General features: G+C 47.2%; 1 protein-coding gene across 1 annotated transcript in view; it reads right to left on the bottom strand.

Moving 5' to 3' along the window:
- LOC119973775 (NCK-interacting protein with SH3 domain-like) overlaps positions 1 to 17,122 on the bottom strand; it is a 226,907-nt gene that overhangs the window by 61,957 nt on the left and 147,828 nt on the right. The window contains exon 13 of the mRNA XM_038812198.1: positions 15,215 to 15,295. Within this exon, the coding sequence (XP_038668126.1) occupies positions 15,215 to 15,295 (81 nt within the window). The remainder of the gene's footprint in view (positions 1 to 15,214; positions 15,296 to 17,122) is intronic.

Here is a 17,122-nt window from a genome sequence, read left to right as displayed (position 1 = left end):
GCGGACGATGACTATGTTTGTTTATTTAATTTTAATTTATTTTTAAGTTCTTTTGTTGTTCATTGGGGTTGGGGGGTGGGGGGATGGGATACATATGGTCTGGGGGTGTTACAGTTATTATGGGTTATTTTGTTGCATTTCATTGTTTGTCGTTATGTTTTATATTTTCTGTAAAAAATTCCAATAAAAATTATATTTAAAAAAAAAAGAGGTGGGGGGTTGCATTGTTTTTTTTTTAAATTTAGAGTACTCAATATTTTTTTCTAATTAAGGGGCAATTTAGCGTGGTCAATCCGCCTACCCTGCACATCTTTGGGTTGTGGGGCGAAACCCACGCAAACATGGGGAGAATGTGCAAACTCCACACGGACAGTGGCCCAGAGCCGGGATCGAACCTGGGACCTCGGCGCCGTGAGACTGCAATGCTAACCTACAGCGCCACCGTGCTGCCTGGGGGTTGCATTGTTAATTAGAGATAGTATAACAGCTGGAGAAAGGCGGCTGGTGCTAGATGAACTTCGGATCATTCGGGAGGCAGAGGTGTCATAGGGAGGTAGTTACGCCAAAGAATAAAGATAGATGGGTGACGGTGAGAGGGGCTGGGGGGAAGCAGTCAGTACAGGGATCCCCTGCGGTCGTTCCCCTTAGTAACAGGTATACCGCTTTGGATACTGTTTGGGGGGGGGGGGGGACTTACCAGGGGTCAGCCATGGGGTACAGGTCTCTGGCACAGAGTCTGTCCCTGTTGCTCAGAAGGGAAGGGGGGAGAGGAGAAGAACATTAGTCATTGGAGACTTCATAGTTAGGGGGATAGATAGGAGATTCTGTGGGAACGAGAGAGTCTCGCGGTTGGTGTGTTGCCTCCCAGGTGCCAGGGTCCGCGTTGTCTCGGATCGTGTTTTCGGGATCCTTAAGAGGGAGGGGAAACAGCCCCAAGTCGTGGTCCACATAGGTACCAACGACATAGGTAGGAAAAGGGATAGGGATATAAGGCAGGAATTTAGGGAGCTAGGGTGGAAACTTAGATCCAGGACAGAGTTATTATCTCTGGGTTGATACCCGTGCCACGTGCTAGCGAGTCGAGGAATAGGGAGAGAGCAGTTGAACACATGGCTGCAGGGACGGTGCAGGAGGGAGGGTTTCAGATTCCTGGACAATCGGGGCTCATTCTGGGGTAGGTGGGACCTCTACAAATGGGATGGTCTACACCTGGACCAGAGGGGTACAAATATCCGGGGGGGGGGGGGGGGGGGGGGGGGGGGGGGATTTTACTAATGCTCTTCGGGAGGGTTTAAACTAGTTCAGCAGGGGATTGGGAACATGAATTGTAGCTCCAGTACACAAGAGGTCGAGAGTAGCGAGGTCAAAAGTAAGATTTCAAAGTTGCAGGAGTGTACCGGCAGGAAGGAAGGTGGTTTAAAGTGCGTCTACTGCAATGCCAGGAGCATCCGGTATAAGGTGGGTGAACTTGCGGCATGGGTTGGTACCTGGGACTTTGATGTTGTGGCCATTTTGGAGACATGGATGGAGCAGGGAGAGAAATGGTTGTTGCAGGTGCCGGGGTTGAGATATTTCAGTAAGCTCAGGGCAGATGGTAAGAGAGGGGGAGGGTGGCATTGTTAGTCAAGGACAGTATTATGGTGGCTGAGAGGACGTTTGATGAGGACTCGAATACTGAGGTAGTATGGGCTAAGTTTAGAAACAGGAAAGCAGAGGTCACCCTGTTAGGGGTTTTCTATAGGTCTCCTAAAAGTTCCAGAGATGTAGAGGAAAGGATTGCAAAAATGATTCTGGATAGGGGCGAAAGTAACAGGGTAGTTGTTCTGGGGGACTTTAACTTTCCAAATATTGACTGGAAACACGAGAGTTCGAGTACTTTAGATGGGTCCGTTTTTGTCCAATATGTGCAGGAGTGTTTCCTGACGCAGTATGTAGATAGGCCAATGAGAGGCGAGGCCGTAATGGATTTGGTACTGGGTAATGAACCAGGACAGGTATCAGATTTGGGGGTAGGTGAGCACTTTGGTGATAGTGACCACAATTCGATTACGTTTACTTTTAGTGATGGAAAGGGATAGGTATATACCGCAAGGCAAGAGTCATATCTGGGGGAAAGGCAATTATGATGCGATAAGGCAAGACTTAGGATGCATCGGCTGGAGAGGAAACTGCAGGGGATGGGCACAATGGAAATGTGGAGCATGTTCAAGGAACAGCTACTGCGTGTCCTTGATAAGTATGTACCTGTTAGGCAGGGAGGAAGTGGCCGAGCGAGGGAACCATGGTTTACTAAAGCAGTTAAAACACTTGTCAAGAGGAAGAAGGAGGCTTGTGTAAAGATGAGACGTGATGGTTCAGTTAGGGCGCTTGAGAGTTACAAGTGAGCTAGGAAGGCTCTAAAGAGAGAGCTAAGAAGAGGCAGGAGGGGACATGAGAAGTCTTTGGCAGGTAGGATCAAGGATAACCCTAAAGCTTTCTATAGATATGTCAGGAATAAAAGAATGACGAGGGTAAGAGTAGGGCCAGTCAAGGACAGTAGTGGGAAGTTGTGCCTGGAGTCCGAGGAGGTAGGAGAGGTGCTAAATGAGTATTTTTCGTCTGTATTCGCACAGGAAAAAGACAATGATGTCGAGGAGAATACTGAGATACAGGCTACTAGACTAGAAGGGCTTGAGGTACAGAAGGAGGAGGTGTTAGCGATTCTGGAAAGTGTGAAAATAGAAAAGTCCCCTGGGCCGGATGGGATTTATCCTAGGATTGTCTGGGAAGTTAGGGAGGAGATTGCTGAGCCTTTGGCTTTGATCTTTAAGTCATCTTTGTCGACAGGAATAGTGCCAGAAGACTGGAGGATAGCAAATGTTGTCCCCTGGTTCAAGAAGGGGAGTAGAGATAACCCCGGTAACTATAGACCAGTGAGCCTTACTTCTGTTGTGGGAAAAGTCTTGGAAAGGTTTATAAGAGATAGGATGCATAATCATCTGGAAAGGAATAATTTGATTAGAGATAGTCAACATGGTTTTGTGAAGGGTTGGTCGTGCCTCACAAACCTTATTGAGTTCTTCGAGAAGGTGACCAAACAGGTGGATGAGGGTAAAGCAGTTGATGTGGTGTATATGGATTTCAGTAAAGCGTTTGATAAGGTTCCCCATGATAGGCTATTGCAGAAAATATGGAGGCGTGGGATTCAGGGTGATTTAGCAGTTTGGATCAGAAATTGGCTAGCTGGAAGAAGACAAAGGGTGGTGGTTGATGGGAAATATTCAGATTGGTGTCCAGTCACTAGTGGTGTTTTCGTTAGAGAGAAGAAGGTTAAGAGGTGACTTAATTGAGGCACACAAGATAATCAGAGGATTAGATATGGTGGACATTGAGTGCCTTTTTCCTCAGATGGTGATGTCCAGCATGAGGGGACAATTGAGGGTAGATAGATATAGGACAGATGTCAGAGGTAGGTTCTTTATTCAGAGAGTAGTAAGGGCGTGGAATGTCCTGCCTGCAACAGTAGTGGACTCGCCAACACTAAACACATTCAAATGGTCATTGGATAGGCATATGGACGATAAGGGGATAGTGCAGATGGGCTTTAGAGGGGTTTCACAGGTCGGCCCAACATCAAGGGCCGAAGGGCCTGTACTGCGCTGCAATGTTCTATGTTCTATGAAAGGCAGTTCGAGGAGGATCTGCCGACTGAGGTTATATGGGTTGAAGTCAGAAATAGGAAAGGAGCATTCACCTTGTTGGGAGTTTTCTATAGGCCCCCCAATAGCAGCAGAGATGTGGAGGAACAGATTGGGAAACAGGTTTTGGAAAGGTGCAGAAGCCACAGGGTAGAAGTCATTGGTGACTTCATCTTTCCAAATATTGAGTGGAAGCTCTTTAGAACAAATAGTTTGGATGGGGTGGTGTTTGTGCAGTGTGTCCAGGAAGCTTTTCTAACACAGTATGTAGATTGTCTGACCAGAGGGGAGGCCATATTGGATTTGGTACTTGGTAATGAACCAGGGCAAGTGTTAGATTTGTTAGTGGGGGAGCATTTTGGATATAGTGACCACAATTCTGTGGCTTTCACTTTAATAATGGAGAGGGATAGGTGCGTGCAACAGAAGAAGGTTTACAATGGGGGAAGGGTAAATACGATGCTGTCAGACAAGAACTGAAGTGCATACGTTGGGAACATAGGCTGTCAGGGAAGGACACAATTGAAATGTGGAACTTCTTCAAGGAACAGATACTACGTGTCCTTGATATGTATGTCCCTGTCAGGCAGGGAAGAGATGGGCGAGTGAGGGAACCATGGTTTACAAAAGAGGTTGAATGTCTTGTTAAGAGGAAGAAGGATACTTATGTAAGACTGAGGAAACAAGGGCGCTGGAGGGATACAAGATAGTCAGGCGGGAACTGAAGAATGGGATTGGGAGAGCCAAGAGAGGGCATGAAAAATCTTTGGCGGGTGGAATCAAGGAAAACCCCAAGGTCTTTTACACATATGTGAGAAATATGAGAATGACTAGAGTGAGGGTGGGTCCGATCAAGGACAGTAGCGGGAGATTGTGTACTGAGTCTAAAGAGATAGGAGAGGTCTTGAACGAGTACTTTTCTTCAGTATTTACGAACGAGAGGGGCCATATTGTTGGAGAGGGCACTGTGAAACAGACTGGTAATCTCAAGGAGATACTTGTTTGGAAGGAAGATGTGTTGGACATTTTGAAAAACTTGAGGATAGACAAGTCCCCCGGGGCTGACGGGATATATCCAAGGATTCTCTGGGAAGCAAGAGATGAAATTGCAGAGCCGTTGGCAATGATCTTTTCGTCCTCACTGTCAACAGGGGTGGTACCAGGGCAGCACGGTTGCCTAGTGGTTAGCACAACCGCCTCACAGCGCTGAGGTCCCAGGTTCGATCCCGGCTCTGGGTCACTGTCCGTGTGGAGTTTGCACATTCTCCCCATGTCTGCGTGGGTTTCGCCCCCACAACCCAAAAATGTGCAGGTTAGGTGGATTGGCCACGCTAAATTGGCCCTTAATTGGAAAAAATAATTGGGTAATCTAAATTTATAAAAAAAAAGGGCGGTACTAGGGGATTGGAGAGTGGCGAATGTCGTGCCACTGTTCAAAAAAGGGAATAGGGATAACCTTGGGAATTCCAGGCCAGTTAGTTTTACTTCGGTGGTCGGCAAAGTAATGGAAAGGATACTGAGGGATAGGATTTCTGAGCATCTGGAAAGACACTGCTTGATTAGGGATAGTCAGCACGGATTTGTGAGGGGTAGGTCTTGCCTCACAAGTCTTATTGACTTCTTTGAGGAGGCGACCAAGCACGTGGATGAAGGTTAAGCAGTGGACATGGTATACATGGATTTTAGTAAGGCATTTGATAAGGTTATAGGCTTATGCAGAAAGTAAGGAGGCATGGGATGGTGGGAAATTTGGCCATTTGGATAATGAACTGGTTAACTGATAGAAGTCACTACCTCCTTAGTGATAACAATCATCTCAAGGTCCTCACCTGTCATAACCTCATTTCGGTCAGTCACCGGCATGTTATTTGTGTCTTCCACTGTGAAGACCGACCCAAAAAACCTGTTCAGTTCCTCAGCCATTTCCTCATCTTCCATTATTAAATCTCCCTTCTCATCCTCTAAAGGACCAATATTTACCTTAGCCACTCTTCTTGTTTTATATATTTATAAAAACTTTTACTGTCTGCTTTTATATTCTGAGCAGGTTTACTCTCATCATCAATAGCTTTTTTAGTAGCTTTCTGTTGCCCCCTAAAGATTTCCCAGTCCTCTCGTCTCCCACTAATCTTTGCCACTTTATATGCTTTTTCCTTCAATTTGATTAAATGAAAATCGCTTATTATCATGAGTAGGCTTCAATGAAGTTACTGTGAAAAGCCCCTCATCACCACATTCCGGTGCCTGTTCGGGGAGGCTGGTACGGGAATTGAAACATGCTGCTGGCCTGCCTTGGTCTGCTTTAAAAGCCAGCTATTTAGCCCAGTGTGCTAAACCAGCCCCTTATTTCCTTAGATATCCTCGGTCGATTTTCCCTCTTTCTACCATCCTTCCTTTTTGTTGGTATAAACCTTTGCTGAGCACTGTGAAAAATCGCTTGGAAGGTTCTCCACTGTTCCTCAACTGTTTCACCATAAAGTCTTTGCTCCCAGTAGACCTAAGCTAGCTCTTCTCTCATCTCATTGTAATCTTCCACCATATTGTGATCGCTCCTTCCAAGAGGATCCCTAACTATGAGATCATTAATCAATCATTAATCAATCATTAATCAATCCTGTCTCATTACACAGGACCAGATCTAGGACCGCTTGTTCCCTCACATACTGTTCGAGGAAACTATCGCGGATACATTCTATAAACTCCTCCTCAAGGCTGCATTGGTTAAACCAATCGACATGTAGATTAAAATCCCCCATGATAACTGCTGTGCCATTTCTACATGCATCCGTTTTTCTTTGTTTATTGCCTGCCCCACCATAATGTTACTATTTGGTGGCCTACAGACTACTCCTATCAGTGGCTTTTTCTATTCGTCTATCAGTGACTTTTTTGCCTTACTATTCCTGATTTCCACCCAAATGGATTCAACCTTATCCTCCATAGCACCGATGTCATCCCTTACTTTTGCCCGGATGTCATCCTTAAATAACAGAGCTACACCACCTCCCTTACCATCCACTCTGTCCTTCCGAATAGTTTGATACCCTCAGATATTTAACTCCCAGTCTTGACTATCCTTTAACCATGTTTCAGTAATGGTCACTAAATCATAGTCATTCACGATGATTTACGCCATCAACTCATTTACCTTATTCCGAATACTATGAGCATCCAGGTAAAGTACACTTATGTTGGCTTTTATACCTCTGTTTTGAATCTTAACACTTCAATCAGTAACCTCTCCTAAGTTATATTTCCTCTTAACTTTACTCCTAATTTTCCTTGTCGTTGAACCCATATCTTCATGTAACAACCTGCCGCGTCGCTTACCATTAATGTTTTTACTTCCCGTTTTATTCCTTCTAGTATTACTGGGCCTATTCACTGAGCTCCCCTCAGTCACTGTACCTTGTACTGTCACCCTTTTTGATTTTTGACAATGGCTTCTCTACCTTACACTTTCCTCCTTACTGCCTTTTGTTTCTGTCCCTGTTTTACTACCTTCCGACTTCCTGCATTGGTTCCCATCCCCGTGCCACATTAGTTTAAACCCTTCCCAACAGCTCTAGCTAGCACCCCCCAGGACATCGGTTCCAGTCCTGCCCGGGTGCAGACCGTCCGGTTTGTACTTGTCCCACCTCCCCCAGAACTGGTTCCAATGCCCCAAGAATTTGAATCCCTCCCTCTTGCACCATCTCTCGAGCCACGCATTCATCCTATCTATTCAGACATTCCTACTCTGACTAGCTCATGGCACAGGTAGCAATCCTGAGATTACTACCTTTGAGGTCCTACTTTTTAGTTTAACTCCTAACTCCCTGAATTCAGCTTGTAGGACCTCATCCCGTTTTTTACCTATATTGTTGGTGCCTATGTGCACCACGACAGCTGGCTGTTCACCTCCCCCCCCCCCCCCCCCCCCCCCCCGACCCCCCCAGATTGTCCTGCAGCCGCTCCGAGACATCCTTGACCCTTGCACCAGGGAGGCAACATACCATCCTGGAGTCTCGATTGCGCCCACAGAACCGCCTGTCTATTCCCCTTACGATCGAGTCCCCTATCACTATAGCCCTGCCATTCTTCTTCCTGCCCTGCTGCACAGCAGAGCCAGCCACGGTGCCATGAACCTTGCTGCTGCTGCCTTTCCCTGGTGAGCCATTTCCCTCAACAGTATCCAAAGCGGTATATCTGTTTTGCAGGGAGATGACCGCAGGGGACACCTGCACTGCCTTCCTACTCTTGCTCTGTCTTTTGGTCAGCCATTTTCTATCTCCATCAGTAACTTTCACCTGTGGTGTGACCAACTTGCTAAACGTGCTATCCACGACGTCCTCAGCATCGCGGATGCTCCAAAGTGAGTCCATCCGCAGCTCCAGAGCCGTGAAGCGGTCTAATAGGAGCTGCAACTGAACACACTTCTTGCACGTGAAGGAGCCAGGGACAGTGGACGTGTCCCTGAGCTCCCACATCGCTCACGAGGAGTATGACACGGGTTGAGATGGTTTCCCAACTGCCTGAGAGCCACCGAATCACAGCGGTATCAAACCCATCCTGTCTGCACGGCTCTCCAAATAAGCAACTCACCTCATTCCATTCTCCTGCCTTCTCCCCACAACCCTACAGATTGTTCCTTTTCAATTTATCATCTAATTTCCTCTTGAATGTCTCGACTGAACCTGACTCCACCACACTTCCACGCAGCATATTCCATACCACAACCACTCGCTGTGAAAAAAAAGGTTTTTCTCACATCACATTTGCTCCTTTTGCAAATCAGTTTAAATTTGTGCCCACTCACTCTTTACCCTTTTACAATCAGGAACAGTTTCCCTTGATCTACCCTATCCAGTGCCCTTCTGATTTTGAACATCTCTTTCAAACGTCCTCCTCTCCAAGGAGACAGTCCCAACCTCTCCGATGTTTCCTCCTGACTGAGATTTCCCATCCCTGGAACCATTCTTCTCAACCTCTTCTGCTCTCTCTCCAATGTGTTCACATCCTTCTTATAGTGTGGCCCAGAACTGTACGCAATATTTCAGCTCAGGTCTATCTAGTGTCTTGTTTAAGTTCTGCATAACCTCCTTGCTCTTGTACTCTATACTATGTTAAAAACAATTCTGATCCCTTTCATTTCTGTGTGTGTGCAGGATGGTTTCCTGACACAATATGTGGATAGGCCGACAAGAGGTGGGGCCACATTGGATTTGGTACTGGGTAATGAACCGGGCCAAGTGTTAGGTTTGTTTGTGGGAGAGCACTTTGGAGATAGTGATCACAATTCGGTATCTTTCACTACTGCAATGGAGAGGGATAGGGCCATACGGCAGAGCAAGGTTAATAATTGGGGGAGGTGTAATTATGATGCGATTAGGCAGGAATTAGGGAGCATAAGATTGGAACAGAAACTGTCAGGGAAAGGCACAAATGAAAAGTGGAGCTTGTTCAAGGAACAAATACTGCGTGTCCTTGATAGGTATGTCCCTGTCAGGCAGGGAGGAAATGGCCGTGTGAGGGAACCATGGTTCACAGAAGAGGTTGAATGTCTTGTCAAGAGGAAAAAGGAAGCGTATGTAAGGATGAGAAAACAAGATTCAGTTGGGTCACTTGAGGGTTGCAAGGTAGCAAGGAATGAGCTAAAGAACGGGCTCAGGAAGCTAGGAGGGGGCATGAGAAGTCCTTGGCACGAAAACCCCAAGGATCAAGGAAAAACCCAAGGCTTTTTACTCTTATGTGAGAAATAAAAGACCAGGGTGAGGTTAGGGCCAGTCAAGGACAGTAGTGGGAACTTGTGCATGGAGTCAGAAGAAATAGGAGAGGTGTTAAATGAATATTTTTCTTCAGTGTTCACCAAGGAGAGGGGCCATGTTTTTGAAGATGAGAGTGTGATACAGGCGGGTAGGCTGGAGGAGGTAGATGTTCTGAGGAAGGATGTATTATCAAATTTGAAAAACCTTAGGGTCGACAAGTCCCCTGGGCTGGATGGGATAAGAACAAAGAACAAAGAAAATTACAACACAGGAACAGGCCCTTCGGCCCTCCCAGCCTGCGCCGATCCAGTATATATCTAAGGATTCTTTGGGAGGTAAGGGATGAGATTGCAGAGCCTTTGGCTTTGATCTTTGGGTCCTCACTGTCCACGGGGATAGTGCCAGAGGACTGGAAAGTGGCGAACATTGCTCCTCTGTTCAAGAAAGGGAATAGGAATGACCCTGGTAATTATAGGCCAGTTAGTCTTACTTCGGTGGTCGTTAAGTTAATGGAAAAGGTCCTGAAAGATAGGATTTATGACCATTTGGAAAGATGCAGCTTAATTCGGGATAGTCAACAGAGATTAGTGAAGGGTAAATCTTGCCTCACAAATATGATTGAATTCTTTGAGGAGGTAACTAAGTGTGTGGATGAAGGTAGAGCAGTTGATGTCGTATACATGGATTTTAGTAAGGCGTTTGATAAGGTTCCCCATGGTCGCCTCATGAAGAAAGTAAGGTAGTGTGGGATAGAGGGAAATTTGGCCAATTGGAGGCTTGTGCCTTTCCCCGACAGTTTCTGTTTCCATCTTATGCTCCCTAATTCTTGCCTAATTCTATCCCAACGTGGGGCTTGATTTTAAAAGACGTGGGGTTATGTTGCAACTGTACATAACCCTGGTGAGACCACACTTGGAATATTGTGTGCAGTTCTGGTCACCTCATTATAGGAAGGATAGAACATAGAACATTACAGCGCAGTACGATGTTGCGCCGACCTGTGAAACCATCTGAAGCCTATCTGACCTACACTATTCCATTTTCATCCATATGTCTATCCAGTGACCACTTAAATGCCCTTAAATTTGGCGAGTCTACTACTGTTGCAGGCAGGGCGTTCCACACCCCTACTACTCTCCGAGTAAAGAAACTGCCTCTGACTTCTGTCCTATATCTACCACCTCTCAATTTAAAGCTATGTCCCCTCGTGTTGGTCATCACCATCCGAGGAAAGAGACTCTCACTGTCCACCCTATCTAACCCTCTGACTATTTTATATGTCTCTATTAAGTCACCTCTCAGCCTTCTCCTCTCTAACGAAAACAACCTCAAGTCCCTGAGCCTTTCCTCGTAAGACCTTCCCTCCATACCAGGCAATATCCTAGTAAATCTCCTCTGAACCTTTTCCAAAGCTTCCACATCCTTCCTATAATGTGGTGACCAGAACTGCACGCAGTACTCCAGGAGCGGCCGCACCAGAGTTATGTACAGCTGCAGCATGACCTTGTGGCTCCGAAACTCAATCCCCCTACTGATAAAGGCTAGCACACCATATGCCTTCTTAACAGCCCTATTAACCTGGGTGGCAACTTTCAGGGATTTATGTACCTGGATATGAAAGCATTGGAAAGGGTGCAAAGGAGATTTACCAGGATGCTACCTGGTTTGGAGGGTAGGTTTTATGAGGAAAGATTGAGGGAGCTGGGGCTTTTCTCTTTGGAGCGGAGGAGGATGAGAGGCGACTTAATAGAGGTTTATAAGATGATGAGGGGGATAGATAGAGTGGACGTTCAGAGACTATTTCCTCGGGTGGATGTAGCTGCTACAAGGGAGCATAACTATAAGGTTCATGGTGGGTGATATACAAAGAAAATTACAGCACAGGAACAGGCCCTTCGGCCCTCCCAGCCTGCGCTGATCCAGATCCTTTATCTAAACCTGTCGCCTATTTTCCCAAGGATCTACTTCCCTCTGTTCCCTGCCCGTTCATATATCGGTCTATATCCATCTTAAATGATGCTATCGTGCCCGCCTCTACCACCTTCGCTGGCAAAGCGTTGCAGGCACCCACCACTCTCTGCGTAAAAAACTTTCCACGCACATCTCCCTTAAACTTTCCCCCTCTCACCTTGAAATCGTGACCCCTAGTAATTGACACCCCTGCTCTTGGAAAAAGCTTGTTGCTATCCACCCTGTCCATACCCCTCATAATTTTGTAGACCTCAATCAGGTCCCCCCTCAATCTCCGTCTTCCCAACGAAAACAATCCTAATCTACTCAACCTTTCTTCATAGCTAGCACCCTCCATACCAGGCAACATCCTGGTGAACCTCCTCTGCACCCACTCTGACGCATCCACATCCTTCTGGTAATGTGGCAACCAGAACTGCACGCAGTATTCCAAATGTGGCCTAACCAAAGTCCTATACGACTGTAACATGACCTGCCGACTCTTGTACTCAATACCCCGTCCAATGAAGGCAAGCATGCTGTATGCCTTCTTGACCACTCTATCGACCTGCGTTGCCACCTTCAGGGTACAATGGACCTGAACTCCCAGATTTCTCTGTACATCAATTTTCCCCAGGACTCTTCCATTGACCGTATAGTCCGTTCTTGAATTAGATCTTCCAAAATGCATCACCTCGCATTTGCCTGGATTGAACTCCATCTGCCATTTCTCTGCCCAACTCTCCAATCTATCTACATTTTGCTGTATTCTCTGACACCCCTCCTCGCTATCTGTAACTCCACCAATCTTAGTATCATCTGCAAACTTGCTAATCAGACCACCTATACCTTCCTCCAAATCATTTATGTAGATCACAAACAACAGTGGTCCGAGCATGGATCCCTGTGCAACATGACTAGTCACCTTTCTCCATTTTGACACACTCCCTTCTACCACTACTCTCTGTCTCCTGTTGCCCAGCCAGTTCTTTATCCATCTAGCTAGTACACCCTTAACCCCATACGACTTCATTTTTGCCATCAATCTGCCATGGGAAACTTTATCAAATGCCTTACAGAAGTCCATGTATTTGACATCTCTTGCCCTTCCCTCATCAATTAACTTTGTCACTTCCTCAAAGAATTTTATTCGGTTTGTAAGACATGACCTTCCCTGCACAAAACCATGCTGCCTATCACTGATAAGTCTATTTTCTTCCAAATGTGAATAGATCCTATCCCTCAGTATCTTCTCCAACAGTTTGCCTACCACTGACGTCAAGCTTACAGGTCTATAATTCTTAAACAAAGGGACAACATTAGCAATTCTCCAGTCCTCCAGGACCTCATCCGTGCTCAAGGATGCTGCAAAGATATCTGTTAAGGCCCAGGCTATTTCGTCCCCCGCTTCCCTCAGTAACCTGGGATAGATCCCATCCGGACCTGGGGACTTGTCCACCTTAATGCCTTTTAGATTACCCAAAACCTCCCCCTTTCTTATGCCGACTTGACCTAGAGTGTTTAAACATCCATCCCTAGCCTCAATATCCGTCATGTCCCTCTCCTTGGTGAATACCGATGGAAAGTACTCATTAAGAATCTCACCCATTTCCTCTGAGTCCACGCATAAATTCCCTCTTTTGTCTTTGAGTGGGCCATTCCTTTCTCTAGTTACCCTCTTGCTCCTTACATACAAATAAAAGGCTTTGGGATTTTCCTTAACCCTGTTAGCCAAAGATATTTCATGGCCCTCTTTATTGCGCATTTGAGATTCGTCCTACTTTCCCGATATTCCTTCAAAGCTTCATCAGTTTTGAGTTGCCTCGATCTTATGAATGCTTCCTTTTTCATCTTAGCTGGTCTCCCAATTTAACCCGTCATCCATGGTTCCCTAACCTTGCCATTTCTATCTCTCATTTTCACAGGAACATGTCTGTCCTGCACTCTCGTCAACCTTTCCTTAAAAGACTTCCACATTTCAAATGTGGATTTATCCTTAAACAGCTGCTCCCAATCCACATTCCCTAGCTCCTGCCGAATTTTGTTATTCTTGGCCTTTCCCCAATTTAGCACTCTTCCTTGAGGACCACTCTCGTCTTTGTCCATGAGTATTCTAAAACATACGGAATTGTGATCGCTTATCCCAAAGGAATCACCGACTGAAACTTCAACTACCTGGCCGGGATCATTCCCCAATACCAGGTCCAGTATGGCTCCTTCCCGAGTTGGACTATATACATACTGCTCTAAAAAAAACTCTCCTGGATGCTCCTTACAAATTCTGCTCCATCTACGCCTCCAACACTACATGAGTCCCATTCAATGTTGGGGAAGTTAAAATCTCCCATCACGACCACCCTATTGCTCCTACATTTTTCTATAATCTGTCTACACATTTGTACCTCTACTTCACGCTCACTTTTGGGAGGCCTGTAGTAAAGTCCCAACAATGTTACTGCACCCTTCCTATTTCTTAGCTCTACCCATATTGCTTCAGTGCTCGAATCCTCCATCGTGCCCTCCTTAATCACAGCTGTGATATCATCTCTGACCAGTAATGCAACTCCTCCACCCCTTTTACCTCCCTCTCTATCCTTCCTGAAGCATCTGTACCCTGGGATATTTAGTTGCCAGTCTTGCCCTTCCCTCAACCAAGTCTCAGTAATACCAATAACATCATATTCCCAGGTACTAATCCAAGCCCTAAGTTCATCTGCCTTACCTGCTACACTTCTCGCATTAAAACAAATGCACCTCAGACCATCTGTCCATTTGCGTTCATCATCTCTTCCCTGTCTACTCTTCCCCTTCGTCACATTGAGTTTATTATCTAGTACCTTACTGGCTTTAGTTGCTGCCTCTTTATTGACCCAACTTCCTAATCTGGTTCCCATCCCCCTGCCACATTAGTTTAAAACTTCCCCAACAGTGTTAGCAAAAGCACCCCCTAGGACATTGGTTCCAGTCCTGCCCAGGTGTAGACCATCCGATTTGTAATGGTCCCACCGCCCCCAGAACCGGTTCCAATGTTCCAAAAATCTGAACTCCCTCCCTCCTGCACCATCTCTCAAGCCATGTATTCATTCTGACTATTCTTGAATTTCTACTCTGACTGTCTCGTGGCACTGAGATTACTACCTTGGAGGTCCTACTTTTTAAACTTATCTCCTAACTCCCTAAATTCTGATTGTAGGACCTCATCCCGTTTCTTATCTGTATCGGAGGGATGTCCGAGCCAGGTTCTTGACTCAGAGTGGTTCGGGTGTGGAATGGACTGCCTGCTCTGATAGTGGAGTCGGACACTTTAGGAACTTTCAAGCGGTTATTGGATGGGTACATGGAGCACACCAAAATGACAGGGAGTGGGATAGCTTCATCTTGGTTTCGGACAAAGCTCGGCACAACATCAAGAGACGAAGGGCCTGTTCTGTGCTGTACTGTTCTATGTTCTAATTGCCTCCTCGATCTCTGGCTAATGTGACACTGCATGATGTCACATTCCTAGCTCAGGACTGGTCACTAGTATTATTACGTTTTTGTAGATGATGCCCAAGAGGCTTATGCCTCACCCTCTCCCACACATCTAGTTATTTGTTGCCTAATAAACTCTTCTCTGCATTAAATGGACCAGAGTATCAATACTAATTAGAAGCAGCAATAGAGTTGCAGCCAGCGCTTCACAGTTCAAAGGGGTCAGATCTCACCATAAAGACCATAAATATAAGCTGTGTGACAAAGATGAATGAACCATTATTTTAAAACAATTACATGTTTAAGGGATAGGTTCATCCACAAGTCAGGCCACTCAGTTGCTGGCATATTGTGCAGGTTTTTACATACCATAGTGATGATAGGGCAATGGTTCCCCCATGGAAAACACCATAGTGAGCAGCAGCGCCGAGTAACACAGCTTCTGATGTTCTGAAGGAGAAGAAACAAAGTGAAATATTGCAGTCAGTTCAAATCATCTTCAGTAAGAGTACTAAACTATGTGTGACTCCACCCCCACAACACAAAGATGTGCAGGTAGGTGGATTGGCCATATAGAACAGTACAGCACAGAACAGGCCCTTCGACCCTCGATGTTGTGCCGAGCAATGATCACCCTACTTAAACCCACGTAACCCGTATCCCTACAATCCCCCCATTAACCTTACACTACGGGCAATTTAGCATGGCCAATCCACCTAACCCGCACATCTTTGGACTGTGGGAGGAAACCGGAGCACCCGGAGGAAACCCACGCACACACGGGGAGGACGTGCAGACTCCACACAGACAGTGACCCAGCCGGGAATCGAACCTGGGACCCTGGAGCTGTGAAGCATTGATGCTAACCACCATGCTACCGTGAGGCCCCTATCTTTTTATTAAAACAGTAAAAAAAAATATATATGCACAAGGCCAAATGGTGTTGGAGAAACAGGGTACCCTCCCCTCAGTACCAACGTACGGGGAGGGGGGGGGGGGGGGGGGTGAATAGGTATACGCACTATACTTTGTGCTGGAGAGACCAGATACCCTCGCCTCTGTACCAACAGAAAGGAAAGGAAGGGGTAGTGGTGGGGAGAGAGGGGAGAGGAGGGTGGTGGGGACAGAGGGGAAAGGAGGGTGGTGGGGACAGAGGGGAAAGGAGGGTGGTGGGGACAGAGGGGAAAGGAGGGTGGTGGGGACAGAGGGGAAAGGAGGGTGGTGGGGACAGAGGGGAAAGGAGGGTGGTGGGGACAGAGGGGAGAGGAGGGTGGTGGGGACAGAGGGGAGTGGAGGGTGGTGGGGACAGAGGGGAGAGGAGGGTGGTGGGGACAGAGGGGAGAGGAGGGTGGTGGGGACAGAGGGGAGAGGAGGGTGGTGGGGACAGAGGGGAGAGGAGGGTGGTGGGGACAGAGGGGAGAGGAGGGTGGTGGGGACAGAGGGGAGAGGAGGGTGGTGGGGCAGAGGGGAAAGGACGGTGGTGGGGACAGAGGGGAGAGGAGGGTGGTGGGGACAGAGGGGAGAGGAGGGTGGTGGGGACAGAGGGGAGAGGAGGGTGGTGGGGACAGAGGGGAGAGGAGGGTGGTGGGGACAGAGGGGAGAGGAGGGTGGTGGGGACAGAGGGGAGAGGAGGGTGGTGGGGACAGAGGGGAGAGGAGGGTGGTGGGGCAGAGGGGAAAGGAGGGTGGTCGGGACAGAGGGGAAAGGAGGGTGGTGGGGACAGAGGGGAGAAGAGGGTGGTGAGAAGGGAGGGAGTCAGGGTCTTGGTGGGGGGGGGGGGGGCAATAGGACACCGTCTGAACCATCTACGGAGGCAGAAAAACAAAACAGCCTTCAATTATGGTGTGCCAGATTCCAGGAGACCCCAGAGGGGGTGAGGGGCGACACAGTGTGAGGCGTGAGTGAGCCCTACACCCCACCGCAGAGAGCTTCATGTGCACCCTCCACTCCCGACACTGGGCGGTTGACAGCCTTCAGACAGTCACACACTAAATTGCCCCTTAATTGGAAAAACTGAATTGGGTACTCTAAATTTAAAAAAAAACTGTGTGACCTTACTCAGCCAACCCTCGTGGAGTTACTACTGAACTTCACTCTGTTTGTTAACCGATCAGCTCCAGACTAAGCTGGGCTCATTCAAAAGTGGGGAAATCACGAGTCATTTAAACAAGTCCTCACCAACCAGGGGCTGGTTTAGCTCGCTCAGCTAAATCGCTGGCTTTTAAAGCAGGCCAGCAGCACGGTTCGATTCCCGTACCAGCCTCCCCGGACAGGCGC

This window comes from Scyliorhinus canicula, chromosome 11, assembly GCF_902713615.1.
Source record: "Scyliorhinus canicula chromosome 11, sScyCan1.1, whole genome shotgun sequence".
Lineage (NCBI taxonomy): Eukaryota > Metazoa > Chordata > Chondrichthyes > Carcharhiniformes > Scyliorhinidae > Scyliorhinus > Scyliorhinus canicula.
The sequence above is the reverse complement of the archived record's forward strand: the minus strand, read 5'-3'. Positions and strand labels throughout refer to the sequence as shown.